This window comes from Balaenoptera physalus, assembly GCF_965194825.1.
Source record: "Balaenoptera physalus genome assembly, chromosome: 16".
Taxonomy (NCBI): Eukaryota; Metazoa; Chordata; class Mammalia; order Artiodactyla; family Balaenopteridae; genus Balaenoptera; species Balaenoptera physalus.
In genome coordinates this window covers 69,041,779-69,068,630 of record NC_138898.1, presented here as the reverse complement: position 1 = coordinate 69,068,630, position 26,852 = coordinate 69,041,779, and the positions used below count along the sequence as shown (strand labels likewise).

Genomic DNA, 26,852 nt, shown 5'->3' with positions numbered 1-26,852 from the left:
AGCCATCCATTCAGATGTTGGAGGTTAACCTGACCTTGCTGGACCCCAGAGTGATGGTGTGAAGGTCTCCAACACGGCACTGTCATGAGGGGGTTTTAGGGCCATTCTGACTCTTGGCACCTTTGCCTTGACATGCTGACTTGAGGACCTGTTGTGTATATTTCTGTTCCTAATCTTGTCTTTGTCTTGTGTCAGGGTCAGTGGAAGGGGGGAATGGCTGAGAAGTCTCTTCTTTCTGAGCCAGAAGGAGGAGAAATGATGCTGAGCTTTGAATTTCAATTCCTTCTATGCCCATGCTGGCTGTGTGACCTTGGACACTCAACCTCCTAAGCCCTCTGACCCTCTAATTCCCCATCTGCAAAATGGGTGTATAAATAGCACCTTCCCTAATAGGATGTGGTGTTGATTAAGTGAAAAATATAGGGGCTTCCCTGGTGGCGCAGCGGTTGAGAATCTGCCTGCTAGTGCGGGGGACGCGGGTTCGAGCCCTGGTCTGGGAGGATCCCACATGCCGCAGAGCAACTAGGCCCGTGAGCCACAACTACTGAGCCTGCGCGTCTGGAGCCTGTGCTCCGCAACAAGAGAGGCCGCGATAGTGAGAGGCCCACGCACCGCGATGGGGAGTGGCCCCCGCTTGCCGCGGCTGGCGGGAGCCCTCGCACAGAGGCGAAGACCCAACACAGCCAAATAAATAAATAAATAAATAATAATTAAAGGTAAAATATATATATATATATATATAAAGTACTTTGCTCAGTGCCTGATGTCAGGATTCGGCATTGCTGATTTTAAATTATTGTAATACTGCTATCTAAATTGTCACGATGACTATTAGAAGGAAAAACATGGAGAAAAAATTCCATCCATGCAGCTGCTATGAATCACAAAATGAGCCAAGAAAGCATGAAAAGCATCACCCTTAAATCAGGGATGAAACTAGAACTGAAGAAATCTCAGAGCTGAAAGGGACCTTAAATCCTACGTAAACCCACTCATTGTGTAAATGGGGAAACCAAGGCCCAGGGAAGTGATAATGATCTACCTGGTTTTAAAGAAAAACCTGAAACAGCTTCTAGGTTCCAGAGAGAAGAAAACAGAGATTTGCAGGCAGGTGGTTCCAGACCTACCCTGGATCCCACACTCCGTGGCTGCTCATGTCCCTTCTATGAAATGGCCTTCATGGCTATGGATGCAGGGGACCAACTGTAATTTGAGGAAGTTTTGCAAAAGTTGAAAAGAGAATGGGTACGTTTGTGGAGTGGCCTGTGGGGAGGGGGAAGGGGAGGAAGCAGGGGCGTGCAGACCGCTTTGGGCTCCTGCAAGGGCTGAGATCACTCCTGAACAGCCTGATGAAACGTGGGGATCCCTCCACAGTGAGGAGTTCAGGAGGACCGTGAAGCAGCTGGGATGGGTTTTGGTAGCTTCATGCAGCTTTTTCAGAAATGCGGGAGCGTGCTCAATCCAGAGGTGGACTGCAGGGGACAGCGATGAGGCGGGGTTCCATGAGGCGGGGGGTCTCTGTGCAGGTGGAGGTGTCACCTTGTGAACCAAACCTGCAAACTGGGTAGCTGCCAAGTCTGCTCCCACTGGTAAAGATCAAGATTTTCTTTCCTTTTCATTTGCAGTGTTTATCACACCCACACTCTAAGTCGTCCAGCTTCCCTTCCAGAACCGTCTGCCTTGGCAAACTAAATTAGCAACCAAAAGAGTTTAGCTCTTGTGGGAAAGAACAAAATCATTTTTACAGCACATATCAACACGTGAAAGCCTCAACGTGCCCCTGACTCACTCAGGGCACGTGGATGTTGACTGGAGCAGTCCCTGCACTTCTGGGCCTCGGGCTCCCCAGCTGTAAAATGGGCCGGTGACAGCAGCTGCCTTAGAGCAGTGGTTCTCAGTGGAAGGGGAAAGGGTGGATTATGTTTGGCAATGTCTGGGGATACTTTGGGTTGTCACAGCTGGGGAGAGGACTGCTAATGGCATCCAGTGGGCAGAGGCCAGGGGTGCTGCTGGACATCCTGCAGTGCTCAGATCAGCCCCCAAAACACGGAACGATCTGGCCCCAAGTGTCAGCAGCGCGGAGGGTGAGAAACCCCATTCTAGTGGGTTGCTATGAAGAGAAAGTGAGTTAATCCATGTGATATGCTTAGCCCTGGGCCATGCACATAGTAGGTGCTTCATAAAGCAGTGGTACTCTCCATGTTCCTTCAAAGCCTTGAGCCCATCGGTGCCTCTCATCATGCTTTTGTTTTGCCAGTTGTGTTTCCCTAACCTGAATTGCCATGGCAGTCGGCACCACAGAAGCAGACAGATATTGATGTCAAAATATGGGCTCTTTTTACACGGATGCTGAAATAAGACATGGAGACAGAGTTTTGGAGGAGAAAGAGTAGCTTTATTCTTTGCCAGACAAAAAGGGAACACAGCAGGCTAGTGCCTCAAGAACTGTGCCCCCCTCTTCGGGGAATTAGAAGAGGTCTTTTTTTTCCCCTCCTTGGGATGTATATCTAAGTGTGCATTTCTCTTTGACATTTTATTTATTTGGTTGCTCTGGGTCTTAGTTGCGGCAGGCAGGCTCCTTAGTTGTGGCATGGGAACTCTTAGTTGTGGCACGCATGTGGGATCTAGTTCCCTGACCAGGGATCGAACCCCGGGCCCCCTGCATTGGGAGCACGGAGTCTTAACCACTTGGCCACCAGGGGAGTCCCAGGAGAGGTCTTACGGGCTGAGGTCTGGGATAGGTGATAAGGATCAAAGCAGTGACGGCCTTGTATTCTTTTTTTTTTGGCAAAAATTTAAAACAGTCACAGCTGGCGTCAGGCAGCCCAGTAATTAGGTCTGTTCATCTCTGGGCTATCACTGGTGACCTTCTTTCGGAAATGAAGAATGCTACAAGGGATAAATTGTTACAAGAGAGTGTAGGGAATGTAAATACCAGGTGCAGGATGTAATTCACATGAGTCAGAGAGTGTTTTAAGGAGTTAGCTTTGTGAAGGACGAGTATCAGTTAAAGTAAAACTAGGATTGCTTAACTCAGGCCAGTTTATGTTGTTTCCCTAGCCTACCCATTGTTCCTTTATTTTCCTTGTTTGTCAGAAAAGAAAAAAACCTCATTTCTATTTTTGCTGCAACATGACAAGGACACAGGGGCTTGTACATGGTTTCAATATGTTGGTGATTCTTTAGAGATAAATTTCAGAAAGTAGAATATGCCAGGTGTGCCCACGCCACGTCTGAGGATAGAGCTGGACTTCAGTGACTCACTGGTCCACACAGAGGGTGATCCTTGGAGACTGTAGCCGTCAGGGTGCCTGAGGTTTGTCGAGGTTAGAGAGAGAACAGTGTGACAGGGCACAGAGCACGTTCCTGGCATGCCTGGTGCTGTACTCTGATCACTGGGGGAGGGGCACTAAAGGGGTTTTGTGTGAGTAAATTTTCTACTCGCCAAACGCGTTCCCCTTAAACTTTAAAAAAGGCTTTAGGGACTTCCCTGGTGACGCAGTGGTTAAGAATCCACCTGCCAATGCAGGAGACGCAGATTCGAGCCCTGGTCCAGGAAGATCCCACATGCTGCAGAGCAACTAAACCCGTGCGCCACAACTACTGCGCCTGCGCTCTAGAGCCCGCGAGCCACAACTACTGAGCCCGTGTGCCACAACTACTGAAGCCCCTGCGCCTAGATCCCGTGCTCCGCAACAAGAGAAGCCACTGCAATGAGAAGCCCGCGCACCGCAACGAAGAGTAGACCCCGCTCGCCGCAACTAAAGAAAGCCCGCGCGCAGCAAAGAAGACCCAACGCAGCGAAAAATAAATAAATTTTTTTTTTTTAAAAAAAAGGCTTTAAAGTTTTAACTGTTTGATAGAAAACTGTTTGTACTTCCTTTGACCCATTAACCAGGACGTTGAGCTTTCTTACTGATTCATAATCTTAATTATAAAAATAAATGATCACACAGTGAATTTCCCCGGGCTCTATGAAGGAGAAAAGGGTTGTTTGCCCCTTCATCAAATGGCCCTGGTTCTGTTGTACTTTTTTAAGTTCTGGTATCTGTCTGGTAGTCACAGTCTACCAGATTAATTTAAATTACACCAGATGGGGAAACCACATGACCAAGTTTATTTGAATTATGTCTAAAGCCATGAAGAATAAATAGGATCTAAGAGGAAGTGTGAGGTGCCCTCTTCACAGGTTTTGTGCGTGGAATTTGTGACATCTATGCCTTTTTTTTTAAATTGAAGTATAGTTAATTTACAATGTTGTATTAATTTCAAGTGTACAGCCAAGTGATTCAGTTATACATACACACACACACACATTCTTTTTCAGATTATTTTCCATTATGGGTTATTACAAGATATTGAGCATAGTTCCCTGTGCTATACAGTAGGTCCTTGTTGACATCTATGCCTTTTTGTCACTCTCTGGTTTGTAAAGGTTGTTTTGAAGTTCCCTCCAGATGATGAGGGTAAATTAGAGCCTATACATTTTGCTGGTATATACTGTTGACTGCAGTGAGACGAGTCCCCCATAACAGCCAGTGGGGATATTTGGGGTGCCTCACAACAAAATTTCTAGATGTTATTGTTTCTAAAGAGGAGAAATGTAGGGATCTAGTTGTGAGGAATTTGCTTCCTTTACAGGTTTTTTGCTGCAAATACTGCGAGTGTCTCACCAGCTTGCTCAGTGACTTGGCTTCCCTGTCTACAAAGTGGAGTGGTCAGGGGTATCTGGTCTCCTGTCTCTGAGCCCCTTTCTGGATCCAATAAATATCCAGTCTTAATTCCCTATTCTCACACTCCCTAGAATTTACAGTGATGGCAAATCTTGATACTCTCCCAGGCAACTTTTATGATAGAAGTCATTAGTTTTATTCAGCTTGTTATAATTTGCATTTTAAATGTATGGTTTTTAAAAGACTGTCAAGATTGCCATAACTTTACCAAGTGATTTGCAAGTCCCAAAGCCTGCCAATTAGGTCAGATGGCCATAGCAGCAACTGCTTCCCATCAGAAGGGCTGAATCACTGAGGAGCGACCACCTTTCAAGTGCTGAGTGATTTACCAAGCCAAGTTACTTTGCACATTGGGATAAGGAACGTAGGCTATCAGATTTCCGTTCATCCTTCTGCCCCTTCTGGTGATTTCGATGTTGATTGTCTAATATCGACTTATTTTTTTCCTTTGTTTTCTTTCCAAAATAATATATTCTTGTAAGAAGTTCAAACTGTACATACTTACATAATAAGTAGAGAAAGTGGCAAGTTCTCTGTTTCCTCTCTCTAGAGAGAGCTACTCTTAACAATTTTGTGAATATTCTTCCAGATACTGTTTTCTATTCTATATGTTAACATTTTCTTAAGCAAAAAGAGATTGTGTTTACGTATACTGTTTTGCAACTTGATTTTGTCTCCTAGCGATACGTCTTGGAGATATTTCCATCTTGTATATATAGGTCTGTCTCATTTTTTACCATGGTTCTGGTTTCCATGGTATTGTCACATCAGAAATTATTTGATTAGTCCTCTCCAGTCTTAGTTTAGGTGCTCCCAAATCTGATCCTAAGACAAGGACGTGGGTGCATGCAGGCTACTAGGAAGGTGATCCCAGGAAACACCAATAAGAGGCTGGGGAAGTGAGACCAGGAAGGGAGGCAGGCCAATCAAGGACGATTTTTAAAATTTTTAATTAATTAATTTATCTATTTATTTTTGTCTGTGTTGGGTCTTTGTTGATGTGCACGGGCTTTCTCTAGCTGTGGCGAGCGGGGGTTACTCTTCATTGCGGTGTGTGGGCGTCTCACTGTTGTGACTTCTCGTTGGCAGAGCACGGGCTCTAGGCACACGGGCTTCAGGAGTTGTGGCACATAGGCTCAGTAGTTGTGGCTTGCGGGCTCTAGAGCGCAGGCTCGTAGTTGTGGCACACGGGCATAGTTACTCCACGGCATGTGAGATCTTCCTGGACCAGGGCTCGAACCCGTGTCCCCTGCATTGGCAGGCGGATTCTTAATCACTGCGCCACCAGGGAAGCCCCCAATCAAGGACGATTGATGCCTGGGTAACTGCAGCTCGGGAGGGCCCCAGGACCACCGTCAGGTTCAGTGATTCTCTAGTAGGGCTCACAGAACTCAGAAAAGCTGTTATACTCCTGGTTACGGTTTATTGAAGTGAAAGGTTACAGACTCAAATCAGCAAAAGGCAGAGTCCAGGAGAGACCGGCCGTGAGTTTCCAGTCGTGTATGGACAGCACTTAATTCTCCCAGTAACGACGTGTGGCAGCATGCTCCGAGGATCACCAACCAGGGAAGAGCACTGAAGCCTTGGTGTCTAGGATTTGGATTGACCCTAGTCCCCAGCCTTTTCAGAGGTCACGTTTCTATTGAGTGGCCCAAGGCCCCTACCGAAAGTCACATTGTCAGCATACACTGGCATGTCCCAGGCAGAGAGCACCGGACGCTTATGGTAGGATGGCAGCAACAGAAGCTATGGGTAGCCCCTGGGGTGGGCTGAGGGGGCAGGCAAGGCACCAACAAGCCTCAGCCACACTTCATCATGAAGTGTTTTTGTTATTTCCATTTTTCATTCTCACAAATGATGTTCTAGAGCAGGGGTTGGCAAACTTCTTTGTAAAGGGCCAGCTAGTAAATATTTTCAGCTTTGCAGGCCACACAGCCTCTGCTGCAACTACTCAACTCTGCTGCTGTAGCACAAAAGCAGCTTCGGGCATTATGTAAATAAATGGGTTTGACTGGGTTCCAGTAAAACTTTATTTACAAAAAACCGGTACAGACCAGATTTGGCTTGAGGCTCTAATTTGCCAACCCCTGCTACAGTGGATAATTCTTGTACGTTTATCTTTGTCCATTTGAGCAGATAATTCTATGGGACAGATCCCTAGAAGTAGAGTTGCTGGATCTTGAGTAATGACATTCTTATTTTGAGCAAATATTGTGAACCTCCCCCAAAAGTTGAATGTGCTTCCTCTTTCACCAACAGTGCATGAGAACCTTTGAGATTTCCTTTCTTAGAACCACTTGCCAAGGAAGCAAAACCTACACCTATTGACTAGGATGTTTCTGCATTTTCATTTTTGAGCTTTGGAGAGGCAGAGGAAGATATAACATTTTGCCCCCAGGAAAGAAAACCAAATGGGGCCTGAAATGGTCTCCTAATATCTTACTTTAGATTTGAGGCCCATGGGGAAGGGGACTCTGGTAACTTGTTTTCATTTGGTGAAAATTAAAACTTACATTGCCCACTAGGTGTAGTTCAAGAGTCCTGAATGTTACCTATTCAAAAAAGTTTTTTTTTTTTTTCAGATGCATCAGAGAGCTTCTCAGCAATTTCCTTTATTAAGCAAAGATTCTATTCCTAATTTTTCTCTTCTGTAAGGGATTTTCATATAAATAAGGTCTACCTATGCATAGTGAACACTTTACCAAATGTACAAAAAATATACATGGTCCAGTTTTTGTTCACGGAGCTGACAGGTACGGGACGCTCTTGATGGAGATGGCACAGCGTTTCACTTAGCCTGGTTCACTCTAGGTCTTTTTTTGGGTTTAAAGACAATGGATGGGATTTTTGTTTTTGTTTTTCCACTTTTCTTTTTTTCCCCATATTTTTACATTTGGAATTCTTGATGTGAGCCCCACAGGGGAAAACAGAGATTTGTTAGCATTCAAGCTCTGTTTTGGGCTGCATATTTTAGCTGGTTTGTTTGATAATGGGCATCCCTCCTGGGATCCAGCCTGCCTGTGCTCTGCTCACGCTGGGTGAATTTGTGATAGTCCCCATTCTGTAGTCTTTCATTTATAACACAGACACAGCCTGCTTCCCCGTTAGTGAGATGGCATGCCTGGACTACCCACATGCAGATAAGGAATTAGGCGGAACTCGGCTGGGAAGATAAATCAAGCTAACTATCTCATTAGGCTTGAAAGACGCAAATTAAGCTTGCATGGGAATTAACAGCCTTCCAAAGAGACATGCAGTGCAACAAGGGGAGGAGAAATTGCTGGAGCCCTTTCTCTCAGGAAACTTGCCCCTGTTGCCTAAGTCCCTTTTGTAAAAGGTCAAGAGGTAGAAATTGAGGATCAAAAGAGCAGTGTAGTGTTTATTGAGCACTTACTGAGTGCCAGGCACAGTGTGCATTATCTCACTGAAAGCTCTCAAAGTACTGTTAAGATTCCTGTGTAACCGAGGAGGAAACTGAGTGTCACAGGGGCTCCTTTGCTTGTCTCAGGGTCTCAGAGCTGTTGAATGACAGAGCCAGGATTCACCTAGGATGTCTGGCCCCATGACCCAGTGGTTCTTATCTGGAATGAATTGATCCCCTGGGGATACCAGGCCATGTTTGGAGACTCTGGGGTTGTGACAGCTGGGGGCAGTGGGTGCTACTGGGATCTGGTGGGTAGAGGCCTGAGGTGCTGCTGGACATCCTGCAGTGCACAGGACGCCCCACAAAGAATTATCCAGGCCCCAGTGTCAACAGTGCCGGGCTTGAGAACCCTGGTTTAAGTGCTCAGCTGGACTCCACTGGTGGCTGGCAGTTCCACCAGGACTGTCCGGCTGTAGTGCCCTGAGGACAGTGTGGTGAGTCTACGGGTCGGAAGTTTAGAGTTGCAGCCAAGGGACTCGTGGGAGGATGATGAGGGAATCGGGGAATTCTCACGGTTGAAAGTAACAGTGTCCTGAAAGCGAGGACCTTGCATCTGCAGTTGAGGAGTGTGGAGACTAACGCCTCTGTCTTGCTCCTGCCTCCTGTCCTGCCCCCTCCTCCTCTCGCCCCTCTGGCTAGTGTTCGGCCACAACATGAAGAGCAGCAACGACTTCATCGGGAGGATCGTCATCGGCCAGTACTCTTCAGGCCCCTCAGAATCCAACCACTGGCGGCGGATGCTCAGTGCCCACCGCACGGCCGCGGAGCAGTGGCACAGCCTGCGGTCCCGGGCCGAGTGTGACCGCGTGTCCCCTGCGTCGCTGGAGGTGACCTGAGGGCTGCGGGGAAGGCAGCTTTCATCTGTGAAGAAAGGAAGAAAACTTAGGACAAAAAATATGCCATATATGTATACTATTACATCCACACCTGCACACGCACCCATCACCACACACACACACACACACACACATACACACACACACACACACACAACTCCTCTCAGAACTGAAAGGAAGCTGACCATTGATCACAAACTGGCCGCCCTCAAGGAGCGAGGCCTGAGAACTTTCCAGAAGTCCCGTCTGTAGGTCATGAGCTGAGTGGGCTCTGCTCTGAGACTTATGGGCAGTGCTTGCTCTTGTGGATTCCCCTGCCCCAAAACGCACTTTCAACCTCAGACCAGAGAAAGGGCCTCCCCAAAGGTGCCAACCTCCATGGAGACAAAATTTTCCAAGAGTTTGGCCAGTGTTGGGAGGCCTGACCCCCCCCATGCCCAAAATGCACACCCACTGGGTGACTTCTGAATGGGCTGCCGTTCCTAGGGGGTTCTTCACACCTGGTACCTTTCCCCAAAAGTGTAAGTACTCTGTCTTCTCCTTAGTGGATGTGATAAATAGATTAGACTATTTGGAGAAACCAAATGGCAACAAAAAATATTCCAGTGTAAGAAGGCTCTCCTGGCTTAATTGAACTCGTCCTTGTGTTAGCTTCTTTCTGGGGACTCCCTGTGCGTATGTATGCGGATGTTCTGGTGTGTGTGCCCTCAGGTGAGCACGTGTGTGCGCCTGCGTGTCCCCTTAGTGAGCAAGGCGCTGGGCCGGGACCTCAGTCCTGAGTACTCCCTTCTCTCTGCCTCGCCCGTCAGTGAAGTTTCACCCAGCGTCCTCCCGTCTGTCAAGACCCCACCTTCAGTAACAGTAGCGTGTGTGTAAGTCAAGTAAATAAAATATGATAGAGCAGAAGTAACATTTTTTGACCGAATCATGGCGATTGTGACTCACAGAAGACCAGCAAAGGACAGTTGGAATAAAATGGCCACCACGGCTGCCACATCCCCCATCCAAGACGATACCCCTCCTCGTCACACCCTGAGGATCGCCCTGTGTTTGTGTGTGAACCAAAGTCATTTCTCTCGTGCTAAGAAATTAGTGTAGTTAGAATAGATCTCTCTCTCTGTTGGATGCTTCTGTATCTTTTCCCACAGCATATTGTCTGGTATAATGGGGAGCTATTTATTGAAATTAAAGATTATCTATTTGTGCCATGCATTTGAGTTATCTTTTTCTTCATGCACATGGGCATGGAGGGTAGGAGGGTATTTCAGTTCCTACCACTGTGTAACAAATCATCCCAACGACTCAAAGCACTGGTATTTATTATGCTCACAGATTTTGTGGCTCCAGAATTCAGATCAGACACAGGGATGGCTTCTCTCTGTCCCATGATACCTACGGCCGCAGCAGGAAGACTCGAGGGCCACAGTGGGTATAACCAGACAACCGGTCACGCTGGACATTGTTGGTAAGATTAGTGTGTGGTCTGGGAAGGAAGAACAGTCGAAACGTTAAGATATATTCATCTGACGACTGACAGGAGAACCCGTGCAAAGAGAAGACGAGGATTTATGTTAGGTCCCTCCCATTGCAAGCAACAGGAAATTAACACAAAATACTTTAAGCAACAAAGGAAGTCCTGGCTTCAGGCATAGCTGGATCCAGGGTCTCAGATGAAGTAATCAGGGCTTTGTTGATCACGCTATCTCCTGGACAGGCTCTCCCCATTCAGTGAGCGTCATGGTTACCAGCAGCTTAATAGTTCCAACTCATACTTATCATCAAGACCCAGCTTAAACTACCACTTCCTGATTTTCCAAGACAGAAATGACAGCTCCCCACAAGAAGCTCCTCCCCACAAGAAGCTCCCCACAAGAAGCTTATATTTCTATTTAACTCTTGGGGCCTTACTGTGTGCTAAGCCCAATACCTGCACAGTCTTGTTTGGTTCTCACAACAACCTTTTGATGAAGAAGCTATTATTATCCCCATTTTCCAGGTGAGGAATGTAACGCTTTTTTCTATGAAACTATTTGCTTGTTCAGGGCAAGAGCCATGGCTACTTAGCTTTCTATTGGCCATGCCCAATAAAAGGGGCTTGACTTAGGTAAACCCCCTGTGGGCTGAGATGGCTTCACCCCTTCTGGCCACATTGGGCATTGCAAGGTCCCCTCGTGGGTCCCTCTGGTGTCTCTCACTCTGGAGTGGAGATGGCATGAAGGTCAAGGGGGAAAGGCAGGGAGGTTGAGTTAGGTTATGTTGGTAAGGAGACAAAAGGAGAAACTTTTCCTTCTCTATAAAATGGCTTCCTTCCCATGGTTGTACAGAAGAGGATAAAAATATGAGAGAACAAACAGAATGAGCAAAGACAGATACAGGACAGGCATTCAGGACCAGAGATGAGGTTATACGGTGATTGGGCCCGTGGGCTTTGGAGCCAGAGAAGCCATGGTTCACACCCCAGGCCCAGCACACCCTACCTGTGCCCTCACACAAGCCGCGGAGCTGCTCTGGGCCTCAGTTTCCTCATTATCTTACATGGGGCACTTCAGAAGCCGACGCTGAGGCAAGGACTTGGGTGCCAATGGTTTATTTGGGAGGTGAGCCCAGGAAGCATAAATGGAAGGATAAGTCAGGGGAAGGAGAAACACAAAGGCTTCTTTAACTGGCATTGTGGGCAGCTGGGGCTCAGTCGTGCTGGGGGCCCACGTAGAATACACTTGAGAATAATCGCTGTGGGGAGGCTGGACTATTTAACTACTGCCCCTCGTCTCTCAGGGCCTGAGGGTAAAGGCCCGGAGGCGTTCAATGATTGGCAATACAGGACTGTCCTGTGTGGGCTGAGCCAGCTTGGGTAGCACCAAGAACTCCCCGGGCAGAGAATGAGGGGCATGTGCCTGAGCAAGTCAGCTGTCCCTCTGCATGGCCCAGCCCACCTCAGCATCGGGGGAACTCAGGTGGCCGAGGGCTGGGAGTGGGGCATCCCCAGCATCTGCTCCCCTCGTTTACGATAACCACGAGGCTGACTAAGCACCGTGCCAAGTGCTAAGCATCTCATTTAGTCCTCATGCAGCAACCCACGTGAGCGGTGTTATTATTCCTCTTTTATAAATGAGGAAGCCGAGGTTTCATGGGATTAAGTGGCAAGTGAGCATTAGAGCTAGAATACCAGCCCAGGCCCAGCTGACTCTAGAGCCTGGTATGGGCTAAACTGTATCTCCCCCCAAACTCACATACTTCATGAAGCCTTAACCCCCAGTACCTCAGCATGTGACTGTATTGGGAGATAGGGTCCTTAAAGGTAACTAAGGTTAAATGAGGTCATCAGGGTGGGCCCTAATTCAATACGACTGGTGTCCTTATATTAAGGGGAAATTAGGACACAGAGACAGACACACAGAGGGAAGACGGCATCTACAAGCAAGGAGCGAGGCCTGGAGACCCAGGCCAAGGAGAGCTCCTTCCCTCCCAGCCCTCAGAAGGAACCAACTCTGCCAACACCTGGACTTCAGACTTCCGGCCTCCAGAACTATGAGGCTATGAAGCTCTGTTATTTAAGCCACCCAGTTTGTGGTCCTTTGTTACGGCAGCCCTAACAAACTTATACAGAGCTGGTGTGGCTGACCGCTCTGCTGGGCTGTTTCATCTGAAAATAGGATGACAGTTTTTACCCCATAGGGTTGTATGTGATGTGAGGATTAGCCGGGATAATGCCTGCAAAGGCTTAACACACAGCACGTGATGGCTATTCCTACTGGGCACACATCAGGCAATGTTTGCTGAGTGACTGGAGAGAACAGCAGAAGCACAGATGTCAGAGCCATCCATGTCTCCAAGGATAGTTTGTCAGGAGATGAGGGAAATGTGTTGAAAGGTGAAGAAATGACTTGGTTTCTATAGAAACCTGGACCCCAGGTGCCCTATTGTGGGCCACCTACCCGGTTTAATTAGCATCTTAATTAATTCCTTCTCAGCCAGGAGGTGGGAAAGGAGATGCATGGGCCACCTACACACCCTCTTCAGGGTGCGGGGACCTGAGTTCAAAGGAAGGAGGTAGAGTAGAAACGGTGGTGTGAAGTTTTAAATCTGCATCTATTTTCCCAGGGCCCATCTTGAGCTGTCTCATCTCTGGGGACTCCAGAACCCTTCAGGACTCCAGTCTACCCCCTGGGACTTGACAGAAGCTATGACCTCTGCCCAGCCCTGCCCAGATGTGATGGTTCCCAGGGCACCAGAAACAGCTATTTTGGGTACTGATATTTTACTCCCAGAAAGCTGGGAATCACTGCAGGGAAAGAGGAAGAATTCCTTTCCTTTCTGGGTGGCCTGTCTTCCACCACCAGTGGGATACCTTTTCTTTTTTCATGGTCAAAAATACCATTTGAAATAATTCAGGAATGAGCACCACTAAGTAAAAATTTAAAACTTATGTCTAGAAAAGAGACTGGAAGACATTGCCCTGAAGGTTGCAGGGGTTAACTTTTGGGAAGTTGTTTTGCTTCTCAATTTTATACCTTCCTATTCAGTATTTTTGAAGATTACATAGTGATGTAATGGTAGTTAACATATATTGAGCATTTATGTGTCAGGCATTGTTCTAAGCACTTGTATGAGGAAAAGTATTGATTTGTCCCCATTTTTCGGATGAGGAAACTGAAGCTAAGACGGATTAAATAATCAGTGTGTGGTCACACAGAAGCAGGTCTGGAATTTGAACACAGATACAGATGTGCCTGGATTGAAAGGCATGAAATAAACTAGCCTCTACTGTCCCTTTTATAATGGTGGTGAGGGGAAGGGAACTTTGTTTTACTTACTGGTAAATAAATGACAATTTTAAAAAGCTAAGAAACTAGAAGAGATAGATAGATAGATAGGCAGACAGATGATAGGAAGAAAGAAATAGATCTTCACCAAACCCCCAGGCCACCATGAGCACAGTGTGTGTATGCGTGTGTGTATGCGTGGGCCGGGGGGTGGGGAAGAGTAATGTCTTTAAGAACCCAGAAAATATATACTGTGTTACATAGAGACCTCTACAACCTCCAAATGGCAGCAAAGATCCTATTTGTTAAGTGAATAAATTATCTATTTTCTAGCCAGTAAACTTGAGGTCTAGAGCAAGGGGTAGCAAGCTATGGCCCATGGGCCAAATCCAGCCCACTGCTCGTTTTTGTAAATAAAGTTTTATTGGAACCTGACCAGGCCCATTCCTAAAGTCTTTCACACAGTTGTGACAGAGACCATGTGGCCTGCAAAGCCACTACTATCTGGCTCTTTACAGAAAAAAATTTAAAGTTGCTGTTATGTAGGATGAATAAGTCTAGAGATGTAAGGTACAGCATAATGATTATAGTTCCTCACGCTGTACTGAACACTGGAAATTTCCTAAGGAGTAGATTTCAGGTGCACTCACCACACACAAAAGGTAACCCTGTGAGGAGATAATATGTTAATTAGTTTGACTGTGGTATCATTTTTCTCTATATATGTATATCACATCATCATGTTGTACGCCTTAAATACCAACAATTTTTCTTAAAAAATAGAATTTTTTAGAAAGTTTGCCTACCCCTGTCTAGAACAATGCTTCATAACATTAATGTACATATGACTCCCTGGGGATCTAGTCAAAATGCAGATTCCAATTCAGCAGGCCTGGGGCGGGGCCTGAGGTTCTGCATTTTCATCGAGCTCCGAGGAGATGCCGCTGCTGCTGGTCCGTGGACCACACTTGGGAATGAGCGTGTCACAAACACTTTACATGTTTCCATCCAGAGAGGGGGCATGAACCAACTTACCAAAACCTCCAGCCATCGCATATTGTATTATCAACACAGATCATTTAGGAGGTTTATTTGCCAAGTCAAAGGCTCCTCCACTTTTCAAAAGCATTTCCAGCTCCCTGTGTCTGACGACCCTCCTTTTCCCCCTGGTTCATTCACACAGAGGGTGTTTGATTTCCATGACAGCAGGGGCCTCTAAAGTACAGTCAGCATACCAGATGATGGGGAGTGGGGAGAGAGCCTTCCAACTTTCTTCCATTTTTATAGTTTGTATCAACTTTTTTAAAAAGTCAATTTGGGGGAGGGCTTTTTTATAACAGACACGATGCACATCACTTATATAATAAACGTATGTCATTTATAAATAAATGTGCATGCTCTGGGGTGCATCAGCACAAAGCTTTGAGACAACGGGTAGACATGAGTTATGCCATGGCTGAAACTGGGCCTGGGCTGTGCTCGTAGCCTGAGTCAGGCCTTGGCAGGCTTTCAGCCCCGTGTGGGCCGGCAAAACACGCTGCGTGGGCACGAGTTTTATTCCTCACAGGCACAGTGGCAGGTGTTCCAGAGAGAAAGTGAGCGACTGGGGCACGCTTGAGCCCTGGTGAATGCCAGCCACACGAAGTGTCAGGGCACCTGGCTGAGCATTTCGGGAGAGAAAGGACGGAGTGTGCAGGGAAAGCCAGGAAAAGACCTGCACTGGATCAGTGACAATCATAGCAAAAATTTGCCATCAGGTATTCAACACCTACTACTTGCCAGCTTCTATGCTAAGTATTACAAATTATTACATTTAATCTTTGTGAGGTAGGTACTGTTATTATCCCCTATTTTATAAAGGAAGAAAGTGAGGCTCAGCGAGGCAGAGGCTACACAAAGACTGATTTTTAGAGGTATCAATTCGTAAATGCAGTGAGATTCCAATGAAACACCAGCGGATCTATTTTAAGTTTGAACACGCTAGAACTGTACACTAATGATAACGTTTGCTTCTTTTTGGTGAACACTTCCTCTGTGTCGAGAACCTTCTACCGGCACATCCTTTAACCTCCAAGAGACCCTGCAGGAGGTGATGCGCCTGCCCTTCCTCCTCGCTGCGGGGAATCCAATGCCCTCGGAGCTGGGCCGACACGTTGGGGCCCCGCTGAGCCGAAGCGCTGGGGCCCCGCCTGCAGGGGGAGCCCTTTCTCAGCGCCGCGTAATTGTGCCCATGTGCAAAGGAGGCCTAAGTCTTCTCAGATCTTCAGATTCTCAGCAGAGGCAGAAATCTCGACTTATACTTAAAATCTCCTGATCTTACACCCTGACAACGAATTTTTAGAAATTTTAAAGCACAGCATGGACCCAACAAATCACATCCACAGGTGAGCTGGCTTTGGCCCAGGAGACCTCTGCCCTAGATGCTGACTTGTATTTTTACCTTCTGGTACTATTTCCTCCTAGGGCTCCGAGATGCTTTATCTGCTGTGCCAGGCTGGGATGTGCGCGCTGCTATTGTCCCATCTTACAGAGTCTCAAGGGAAGCAAGCACGTGCCCAAGGCCACTCGGTGGCTCGGAAGCAGGGCTGCGCTTCCTCTGAGTTCTCCGAAGGGGGCCGGCCAGGGGCAGCTTTCAGGCTGTCACTCTGAGCTGCCCGCGGCCGTGCAGGGAGGAAACAGGAGTCAGGGGAGGGGCGGGGGAGGAGACTGGGGTCTACCCAGTCCTCCTGAGCTCTGGGCAGGAGAGCCGTCAGGACCCGAGCTCCCACGGCAGGGCCTCTCTCCTCTGCTCAGGCCGCGAGGTGGCTTTCTCGGGGCCCAGGATGCAGAGGTGGGGACCGTGGGCCGCGGCCGTCCTGACCCTCCTCTCCGCGCAGGCCTTTCCGCAAACGGACATCAGTATCAGCCCAGGTGAGCACGGGGCCAGGGCCGGGAGCAGGTGGAGAGGAGGACACCCCGCAAATGCTTGAGCTGTCAGTGAGGCCTCGCCGCCTGGCCTGCAGGCCTGCCCGACCCAAGGAATGTTGGGGGGGCCAAGCTGAGCCTCCCGTCAGCCCCTCCAGCTCCTCTCCCTCCAGCTCATGGGCATTGTGCTAGGGCCAGACGCAAAGAGACCTGGTGGAAAATCCCAGCTTTGCATCTTAAAAGCTGTATGACCTGGCACAAGTTTCTTAACCTCTCTGAGCCTCAGTTTCCTTCAGAAAACGGTGGTCACAATGGCACCCTCTGGGGCTACTGTGCAAGGGAGATGAGATAATCTGGGGAAAGTGCCTGGCACCACAGGAAGATCTGAAGATGGTATTTTTGTTAGGGATTTGGCATCTGGGCTCCCCACTCCCACCTTGGCTGTGACAGCTGTTCCCAGGGAGCTGGGCAGGCAGGAGGACATAGTCCCTCTAGTGACCTCCCTGGCGGCCTGGCCCAGTGACACCCAGCTCTGCGGACATTCTGTGTCCCCAGGGATTGGGGTCCATCAGCCTCGGGCATGTGGCCTCCCAGTGTCCCACTTGGAGGACGCGGGGCTTCAAATGAGCTCAATTTCTTCACCCTTGCAGTAGGGAGGCTAGGGTGCTGACTCTGGGGTAGGAAGAGTCCCGAGTCCTTCAGTCCCTTCAAGGTGGAGGATCTTGCCTGTCACCTCTACCGGGAGGGTTCTTTCCAAACATGGTTTAAAGCTATAATAATAATAATACCAATAACAACAATTGATACTTTTGTAGCCCTCACTATATGCCAGGCACTGTTTTAAGCACTTTTTACATATGGATTTATTTAATCCTCACAATAACTCTGTGGCAGAGATACTATTTCTATCCCCATTAAAATAAAACTAACACTGTAATAAAACATCCGTAGGATCCCCATAAAGCCATGTTATTGGGCAGTTGCAGTGTTGAGGGGAATTTAAATAGTGGGGTGATAAGATTACAAGATAAAATACCTGATGTCCAGGTAAATTTGAATTTCAGATAATAAATCATTTTTTTACTATAAGTGTCTCAAATATTGCATGGGACATACCTTATGCTAAAAATTATTTCTTATTTATCTGAAATTCAAATTTAACTGGGAATTCTTTTTTTTTTTAATCTGGTAACCCTAGTGATGGGAGATAAAGGGTGGTCGGTTCATTTGGGCAAGCATCAGGGGCTCTGGTCTGCCATAAACTCTCTGAGTGTCTGTATTAACTCGGGCTGCCATAACAAAATACCGCAGACTGGGTGGCTTCAACAACAGGAAGAGTTCTGGAGGCTACAAGTCCAAGATCAAGATGCCACCTGATCTGTTACCTGGTGAGGGCCCTCTTCCTGGCTTGCAAGTAGCCACATGGCGGAGAGAGAGAGTGCTCTGGTCTCTCTTCCTCTTCTTATAAGGGCACTAATCCCATCATGGGGGCCCCATGACTCCATCTAACCCTAATCACCTCCCGAAGACCCCATGAAAACACCATCACATTGGGTGTTGGGGCTTCAACATTGGAATCTGGGGGGCACACAAACATTCAGTCCATAACAGTGTCTTTGCCTGCTTGCTCTTGTGCCTCAATATCCTCATCCGTGCAATGGGTGAGCAGGAGAGAAGTTGGACAAAATATCCTTGAAAGATATTTGCGTGTTCCAAGATCTGCCTTTCTGCCCAGCATAAGAGGAAAGTCCTGAGGCTGAGTTTGAGAGTGGGAGCGATGGGGAGTCCTCTCTCTCTCACTAGCTTGAGACCATGGGATCTTTCTCTGAGCTTCAAGTTTCCTCCTGTGGAAAGTGAGGATGATAGTGGTGTCCATCAAACGTTTTGGGGAATCTTCAATGAGATCATGCAAGTGAAGCACTTAGCACATAGAAAGCACGTGAAAAATGGCTTATTACCTTACTACTTCTGCCACTGTGGTTGTTGCTGTTATGATAGAATTGACCAGGAGACACAGTTTTCTGCTGTGACAAAATGCCTTCAAAAAGGAACTTCCAGACATCTAGCCCCATGCCTCAGTCCCACTCTACAGATGAGGAGACTGAGATCCCTTCCAACCCAGCAACTTTGGAGACCTCAGAGTTGGAGTTGGAAGGAAGGGTCCCGGAAATCCACTTGGCCCAATCCTTCCACAATACAGCTGTGGAAACTGAGGCCTACAGAGGCCAAATAATCTGGCCACGGTCATCATCCATCCAGTCCAGCAGAAAGCCCAGTTCAAGCCTGAGCGGATAAATCTGCTAGAGGAAAGTGATTTCAATGCAGAAGAGAACGTGTGAGTTAAGTGTGTGTGCGTGTGTCAAGTGGGTGTGTGTGTGCGTGTGAGTGTGTGTGTTGATGTGTCACTAGAGAGGCCTTATCTGGGGTCTTGGTGAGCCCTTGCAGACCATGAAGGTGGGCGCACAACCATAGCCCTCCTTACTGAAAGTGGGCCTGGTTCTTCTTCCTCTCCTGCATCCCGAGCCTTTAGGTACAAAACAGAACAGGGTCATTCCATCCTTCATCCCACTGCTCTGGACCTTCATGAACATGCAAATATACGCAAATAGTGCAACCCAGCCATACCCTTAGATCTGCTTTGGAAACAAACCTTTAGACACTTCTGAGAGACTAGGAAGGATTTAGCCAGACTAGATCCTTTTCCTAAAACCCTTCTCCGAACCTGGCTTTGATCACTTTGTTTACGTGGATTAACAAATATTAAGTGCTTAAAAGAGGGCCTGGCACCTGGTAAAAGCTACATAAATATTTGCTGTTATCTTCAACCATAACCATAAAAAAGTTTCCTTTTCCTGGCTCCTGAGCCCAAGAACTTTCCACAGCAAAGGAAATTCTAGCAAAGCGTTTTGATGCTCAGGGCCTGCTTCTGCAGGGCTTCAGGGGTGGGAAGGGAGAATCAGTCAAGTTCTGTAGCCTCTTCCTCTCCCCTCCAAGAAACTGGCATTGTGCAGTCAGCACCAGGATTATTCCAGGGCCCAGGCTGTTTCTGTTGTAATAGCTCATGTTTACTAGAACACCTACTATAAGCCAGGCACTGGCTTCCCTGTGAAGTAGGCACTATCATCATGCCCATTTTACAGATGAGGAAACTGAGGCACAAAGAGGTGAGTTTCTAACTGGAGTCATCTAACTCCAGAGTCTAAGCTCTGAGGCTGGAGCACAGAGGCTTGGGCAACTGGGTGTCCCTACTTCCTAGAGTACACCCTTCCCCACCCTCCAGTCTGTATCATAGAGTCAGATCCTAGAGTACCCCAACCTGGACACTCTAACCCATTCCCTACCCCTCCTCTATGGTCACAGAGCCCTCTGCATATTTCTAGAATGTCCCTTAGTATATGAGGACTCATTGCCATGTGTGCTATGCATTCCTCCCTCCAGACTGTGAGCAACTTGAGGGCACAGACCTCAAGCCAAATAAGCACCCAGGAAACATTGAATTATTACTTAATTATGTTGGTCTTAGTTATCTCAGGCTGCTATCACAAAATGCCATAGACTGGGAGGCTTAAACCACAGGAATTTATTTCTCACAGTTCTAAAGCCTGGGAACTCCGAAATTAAGGTGTTGACCAATTCAGTTCCTGGTGAGAGCTCTTTTCCTGGCTTGCAAATGGCCACAGAAAGGAGAGCTCTGGTCTCTCCTCTTCTCCTAATGGCACTAACCCCATCATGGGGGTCCACCCTTATGACATCATGTAGCCCTAATTTCCTGAAGGCCCCAGCTCCAAATACCATCACACTGGGGGGTAGGGCTTCAACATATGAACTGGAGGGGGACACACAAACATTCAGTCCATAATGCTGTTAAATTGGGCGTTTAATATATTTGTCTTGCCAAATGAGAAAACCAAGACCAGAAAAAGATGTTTTCTGGAGGCACTGTAGTGCTTAGGAATTTTCAAGTCCATCAGACTTTAATCTCATCCTGACACTGCCACTTGCTAGCTGTGGGAGCGAGTGACTTAACGTCTTTGAGCCTCAGTTTCTGCACCTATAAAATGGGGATGATACAGATACCCCTCCCAGTTTGGTCTCGACGGTTATACTAACCACGCAATGAATGGCCACTGTTATGAGCAATATAAAAAAGCACCCAGTGCTGTCTCCTTTGTATCATGTGACCACAAGAGCAGCCTGGAAGGAGGGAAAGCAAAGCTGAGGCATGAGAGGCCTGGGACCAGCAGTTCTGCACCCCAGAGCCAGGGCTCACTGGGAAGGGCCCACTGAGGGTGGGATGTGTGGACCAGGGAGACAGCAGGCAATGAAGGTGACAGAGCCCTCCCAGTGGCCGCCTTCCCAGACACTGGGAGACACTTCCGACCCCCTGGGACATCTGGGGCCCAGTAGTGATGGGGGGGTGGGGAGGCCGCCAATGTGGCCCCCAGAGCCTCCCCCTCCACTCCCAGCTGGCTCTCAAGGCTGATCTGGGCAGGAGGCAGCAGGGTAGTGTGTTTGTGGGCGGCTGGACTGGGGCCAGGGGAGCGAGCAGCCAGATCGTGTGGGAAGGTGACAATTTATTCTTTTAAAAAGAGAGAGATTAAAAAAACAAGTCCTGAACTCCGATGGCATGTCCTCTTTCCTTAACAAGCTCAGAGCTTCCAAAGGCTTTGACTCCCACCCCAGCTGGGAGACCCTGGGGGCCTTTGGTGCTGCTAATTGAAGTAAAATACCATGTAGTTTGGCCTCGGTTTCCAGAGCAACAAGCTTCTTTGTGCATCCCTCCCCCCCCACCCCCCCCCCCCGCTTCCACCCCTCCCCTCCGTCACCTCCAGCCTCATCCCTCTCTCAAATTCCCAGCCAGGCTGAACCTTCTGCAATTCTCCAAATGCTCCCTTCTCTCTTATACCTCTGGGCCTTTGCACATGCTGTGCCCGCCACTTGAAACACTCTTCCTCTGACTCTTCCTCATCCTTCAGGTCTCAGTGGGGGTCTCACATCACCCGCTCCAGGAAGCCTCCTGGATCTCCAAATCTGGGTTATGTGCCACTTTTAGGTGCTCCTGTGGCAACACCTTTATTTTCCCCATCCGGAAGGGGACTCACTCTTGTGTCCTGTCATAATCACCAGTGGACACCCTGAAGGCAGGGTTGGGGCGGCCACCAGTTCAACTAGGGAGAGAAAAGGGGCAAACAAATGACCAGTTTCCAAAATAATTTGAGCGCTGCTCCCTCAAGTTTTTGCCAGCATGACACAAATCCATATTAATTGTATATTAATGACATTTTATTTCTGTGCTTATTTTTCTTAATGTCAGCCTCCAGAGAGTGTAAGATCCATGAGGTCAGAGGTCACCTCTGTGTAGTGTGCCACAGTATCTCCAGCACATAGCCAACTACCTGAGACCAAGTAGGTGCTCAAATAAGACTTGTTGAATGAATAAGGGGATGAATAAAGAACCAGACCATCAAGATTGAGACAAAAGGAAATGGGCTTAAATGCAGCAGGAATCTCTAAATTAGGTCTGGAGCCACACATCCTGGCTTCAAAACCCAGCTCTGCCACTTAGGAGCTGGGTGACCTCAGGCAAGTTACTCAACCTTTCTGTGCTTTGGTTTCTTCATCTATAAAGGGGGATGATCGTGGCACCTACCTTGTAGGATGTATGAAGACTAAATGAATTGACATGTACAAAGCACCTGACACAACGCCTGGCTCAGACGGAAGCTCAGTAGGGTTGGCCCTGGTTATAATGTCACCATCACTACCTGAGTGTCAAGCTATAAAGCTATAGAGATCTCTTCCCCAGAGAGACACAAATTAGCAAAGGCTACTCTGGGTTCCAGGTTGATGAAAGTCCTTTAAGGGACTTCCCTGGTGGTCCAGCGATTAAGACTCCACGCTCCCAATGCAGGGGGCCCGGGTTCGATCTCTGGTTAGGGAACCTAGATCCTGTGTGCTGCAACTAAGAGCCTGCATGCTGCAACTAAGACCTAGCACAGACCAATAAATAAATAAATATTTTTTTAAAAGAAGAAAGAAAAAAAGAAAGTCCTCTAAGATCCTTCTAATCCTTGTTTCTAAAATCCCAGAGGTAAAGGAGGTAGGGGGTTGCCAGGCAGGGTGGAGTTCATTATCATCCCAGTGCAAGCGAGTGGCTCCTTTTTGCCTCCCAGGTCCTCCCAATTAAAGGCCTTTGCCTGCCCAGGTGGAAAGGGGAGTAATTGAGCAGTGACCTGTCACAGCCCCATTTTCTGGTATGTTTCACCCCAGGCATCCATAACCACCACTTGCTCAGTGGAGACAATCAAAGGGACCAGGAGTGGGGAGAAGGGCGGGAAGGTGGGGGCTGAGATTCTCCGTTGCTAACGAGCTCCCTGGTGACGCCGATACAGCTCCTCGCAGCAGTCACTGCGCTAAGTAATCCGGAAAACCAGGCTCAGTCAACTGCCTTCGGTGCTGAGTTAGAAAAGTCCCGGCACGCCATCCTAGAGTCAAGATACACCAGGTTGGAGGCATCAGGGCACATGGGCGGTGCCCACACCCTTCTCACCACTGTCCCCCAAAAGGGGCAGCGGACCCAAAGAAGCAGCATTTGATTCCCTAGCATGCACTTAGTCATTCAAAACTGGTTATCGCACACCTACTATGTGCCAGGCACTGGGGAGAGGGACGATCACAGCAGACCTTGTGCAGGGGGAGGCCAGACTGAACAAGAATTCACGGGGATGTGTGAAAGGAGGGGTGAGGGGCTCTAGGAGCTCTTAGAGAGGCTCCTACCTCGTCTTCCCTAAAGAAGCCACCATGTGGCTGAGACTCAAAGAAGAAACTCAAATTGGCCGAAGACAGGCCGAGGGAAGTATCTGCAAAGATCTGGACACGCTTTGAGAAATGGCAGGAGCTGAAGCAAATCTGGAGCATGTTGTGAGCAACAGGGGACAAGCTGCAGGGGCAGGTGGGAGCCCTGTTCCCAAGGGTGATGGGCACTCCTGGAGGGCTTTGGTGAGATGAGATCAGGGTGTTGGAAGGATGCCTCAGGATTTGGAAGGTGAGATAAGGCAGGAAGAACAGCCAGGCGGCAATTGAGGAGGTCTCTGTGAGAGACGACAGGGGGAGGAAGAATGTGGAAGGAGAGACAGAGACAGAGACAGAAGTGGGGGAGGGAGAGGGAGGGAGGAAGGAAGACCGGAAGGAAAGAAGAAAAGAAGGAAGGGAGGAGGGAAGAAAAGAAAGAAAGAAAGGAATTGGAGAGGTGCTGGGAGATGGAATAAACAAGACTTAAAAATTGACTGGATGTGCGTAGAGGGAAAGGGAGGAGGTAAAGATGATTTGGGGCAAATATCCAACAATGCTAGACAATTCTGGTCAGTTCGAGCCAATTCTTGTCAGTTTTGTCTAATCAAAACTGTGTGTGTATGGGACTTCCCGGGCAGTCCAGTGGTTAAGACTCCACGCTTCCACTGCAGGGGGCACGGGTTTGATCCCTGGTCTGGAACTAAGAGCCCGAATGCCGTGTGTGTGTGTGTGTGTGTGTGTGTGTGTGTGTGTGTGTACACATCTGTGTGCATTTTTCTGGGGAAAGAACGGAACAGTAGCTTTAATCAAGACAGCTATACTATAATATTTGATATCAAATAAATCACAAAGGTAGAGCAAATGTAATGGGGTATCCTAGGTTGGATATTGGGAACAGAAAAAGAAAAAACTGGTGAAATCTGAATAAAGCCTGTAGTTTACTGAAGAGTATGTACCCATATTAATTTCTTAGTTATGACAAATGTACTGTGGGAATGTAAGATGTTAACATCAGGGGAAACTGGATGAAGGTTATTCAGGGACTCTGTATAATATTTTTGCAACTTTTCTGTAAATCTAAATTTACTCGAAAATAAAAAGTTTAATTTTTTTTAAGTGAAGGAAAAGAAAAAGAGATAGAGGACGACGAGGGTGGAAACTTCCAGATCAGACCTTATGGTAAATTAAAGAACAGAAAACGTCTCCACTATAGACATCCAGAAATACAGATAAACTTTACAAACATCCTTTGAAAATTAAGCTGGGCTTCCAAGAAAGTGAGGAGGGCGACCAGGGGCGGGAAACAAAGTTAGAGATGGAAACCAAAGCAGCGGGCACATGCGCGGCAGAGCACTGGGTGTGGTGTCAGCCTCCCTAATACAGAAGCTCGGGCTTCACATCCACGCCGGGGAGGGAGTGATGAGACTCGGACCCTTTCACAGAGAGGAGACCCGTGAAGAGTCCCACCTTACAGGAAAGGATACACCGAGTGGGGAGGGGGCAATCCTCCCTGTCAGAGAGATGACGAAGTTTGTCAGCTTCATCCCAAACTCAGGGAGGAAATGCAAGACTTCCCCTCTGCAGCATCCTTTCGTGAAGTCTGTACCATTAAATTTAAACACAGTGTTCTAGCAATGCCCCGGGGCTTTTAAGCCATGGGTTTATAATAGTTATATATTTTAACTCCAAAATTAGAAAAATAACACAAAGTCTACTTCTAATCGGTTGTGTGGCTTAATTTTTGTTAAAGAAACTACAGGTAGGCTGAGAAATGTGGACGTTTGCTGTGATGTTTTGTGTTGCTGCCCTGTGGGGTTATTTTACATTTTGGAGTCCTGCCTTCCATGTAGGGAGAGGATTCTATTGACATTTGGGGTCAGAAAACCCGTTGCTGTGGGGATGTCCTGGTCATTGTAGGATGTTTAGCAGCATTTCTGGCTTCTACCCACTGGATGCTAATAGCACCACCACTTCTATTTTTGACAACCAAGAATGTCTCTAGGCATTGTTTAATGTCCCCTGAGAATCAGAATCACCCCTGGTTGAGAACCAGTGCTCCAGGGTGATCGACTAAGGGGGGCCTGGGATGTGGCACTTTCAGATTTAGAACTGGGACAGTCCTGGGCAAACTGGGGTGGTTACATCCCCTACTTCCATCTCTAATATGAATAGTTAGGGTGCAAAATAATTATAGGATGGGTGAGAGTTGGGAAAGTGGTTTAGCACCAGCAAATATCATACTCTTGGGCTAACTATTCCAGCCAACACCTGGACAGACGTGGCCACGTCCTCACCAATGAGTGTCCTTGGTTACAAGTGATGGGTGGAAAGCAGATGGAAATGATTTGCTGCTTCTCATCCATGCAAAGGGGGAACTGCTCCAAAAGCAGAACCCTGGGAATGATTCAGCCGAATCTCTCTGTGTGGAAGGAATGGGCAAAAGTCCCCACAGGGAGCTCAGCAATGCCCAGCGTCACAAGGGGTCCTTCAGCCCTCTCAGCTTCGAGGCAATGTCCTCCTAGACCAATGCTCTCACCTGAGAAAGGAGGAGACCGAAGTCCGGAGAGGGGCAGGGAAGGGCCGAGGTCCTGAGCCCCTTAACTCCATAAGCAAGAGTTCTCTCCCTTTGCCATGTAAGGGAGGGTTAAGAGAGCAAATTCTGAATCAGCTGGCTCCAGTATGGATACTGGCACACACTGAAAGACAGTTGGCCGGGACTGGTGGGGAGAGGTGGGACAAGCCAGGACTGACCAGTGCAGCTGCCTAGGGTGGGGGAAGGGCTGGTTCTGATCAAACAGGGAAGCCCAATGGCTCTCATCAGGTACAGGTAGCCCAGATGGAAGCTGCCTGCTTAGCATAGCTCTATTATTTTTTTAAAGCTTTATTTATTTATTTAAAATAAATTCTATCTATTTATTTATTTGGCTGTGTTGGGTCTTAGTTGCGGTATGCGGGATCTTCATTGTGGCACGCGGGATCTTTCGTTGTGGCACGCGGGCTTAGTTGCCCCGCGGCATGTGGGATCTTAGTTCCCCGACCAGGCATCGAACCCTCATCCCCTGCATTGCAAGGCGGATTCTCAACCACTGGACCACCAGGGAAGTCCCAGCATAGCTCTATTGACTAAAGCAACTGTCCCTTTCCTTCCCCAGAAAAATTCATATAGATGCGTATGTGTGCACATACATGCATACAAACTTTTGATTTTGCATTTAATTTCAAAGGATTCACTGGACCCCTGAAGCCCATTAACCTCAGTGATGAAACCCTGAGCTAATCGTTAATAATCATCCCTACATGCCAAGCACTCAGCGACTTTATTTGACCCAATTAGTTGGCCTAGCAACCTGATGAAGTAGGGGCTAACACATGATTAACCATCCTCAGCCCTATTGGTTTC

General features: G+C 47.9%; 2 protein-coding genes across 8 annotated transcripts in view; both read left to right on the top strand.

The window, feature by feature from the left end:
• SYT17 (synaptotagmin 17) overlaps nucleotides 1-10,203 on the top strand; it is an 83,471-nt gene extending 73,268 nt beyond the window's left edge. For all 3 annotated transcript variants that reach the window (XM_082432555.1, XM_082432556.1, XM_082432557.1), the window contains exon 8: nucleotides 8,797-10,203. In XM_082432555.1, coding sequence (XP_082288681.1) covers nucleotides 8,797-8,993 — 197 coding nt within the window. In that variant the 3' untranslated portion in view covers nucleotides 8,994-10,203. The remainder of the gene's footprint in view (nucleotides 1-8,796) is intronic.
• Nucleotides 10,204-16,355: 6,152 nt separating this feature from the next.
• Nucleotides 16,356-26,852, top strand: part of CLEC19A (C-type lectin domain containing 19A) — a 29,309-nt gene continuing 18,812 nt past the window's right edge. For 3 of the 5 annotated variants that reach the window (XM_082429208.1, XM_082429209.1, XM_082429212.1), the window contains exon 1: nucleotides 16,356-16,666. In XM_082429208.1, the coding sequence (XP_082285334.1) occupies nucleotides 16,579-16,666 (88 nt within the window). In that variant the 5' untranslated portion in view covers nucleotides 16,356-16,578. The other 2 variants (XM_082429211.1, XM_082429210.1) reach the window with 2 other exon arrangements.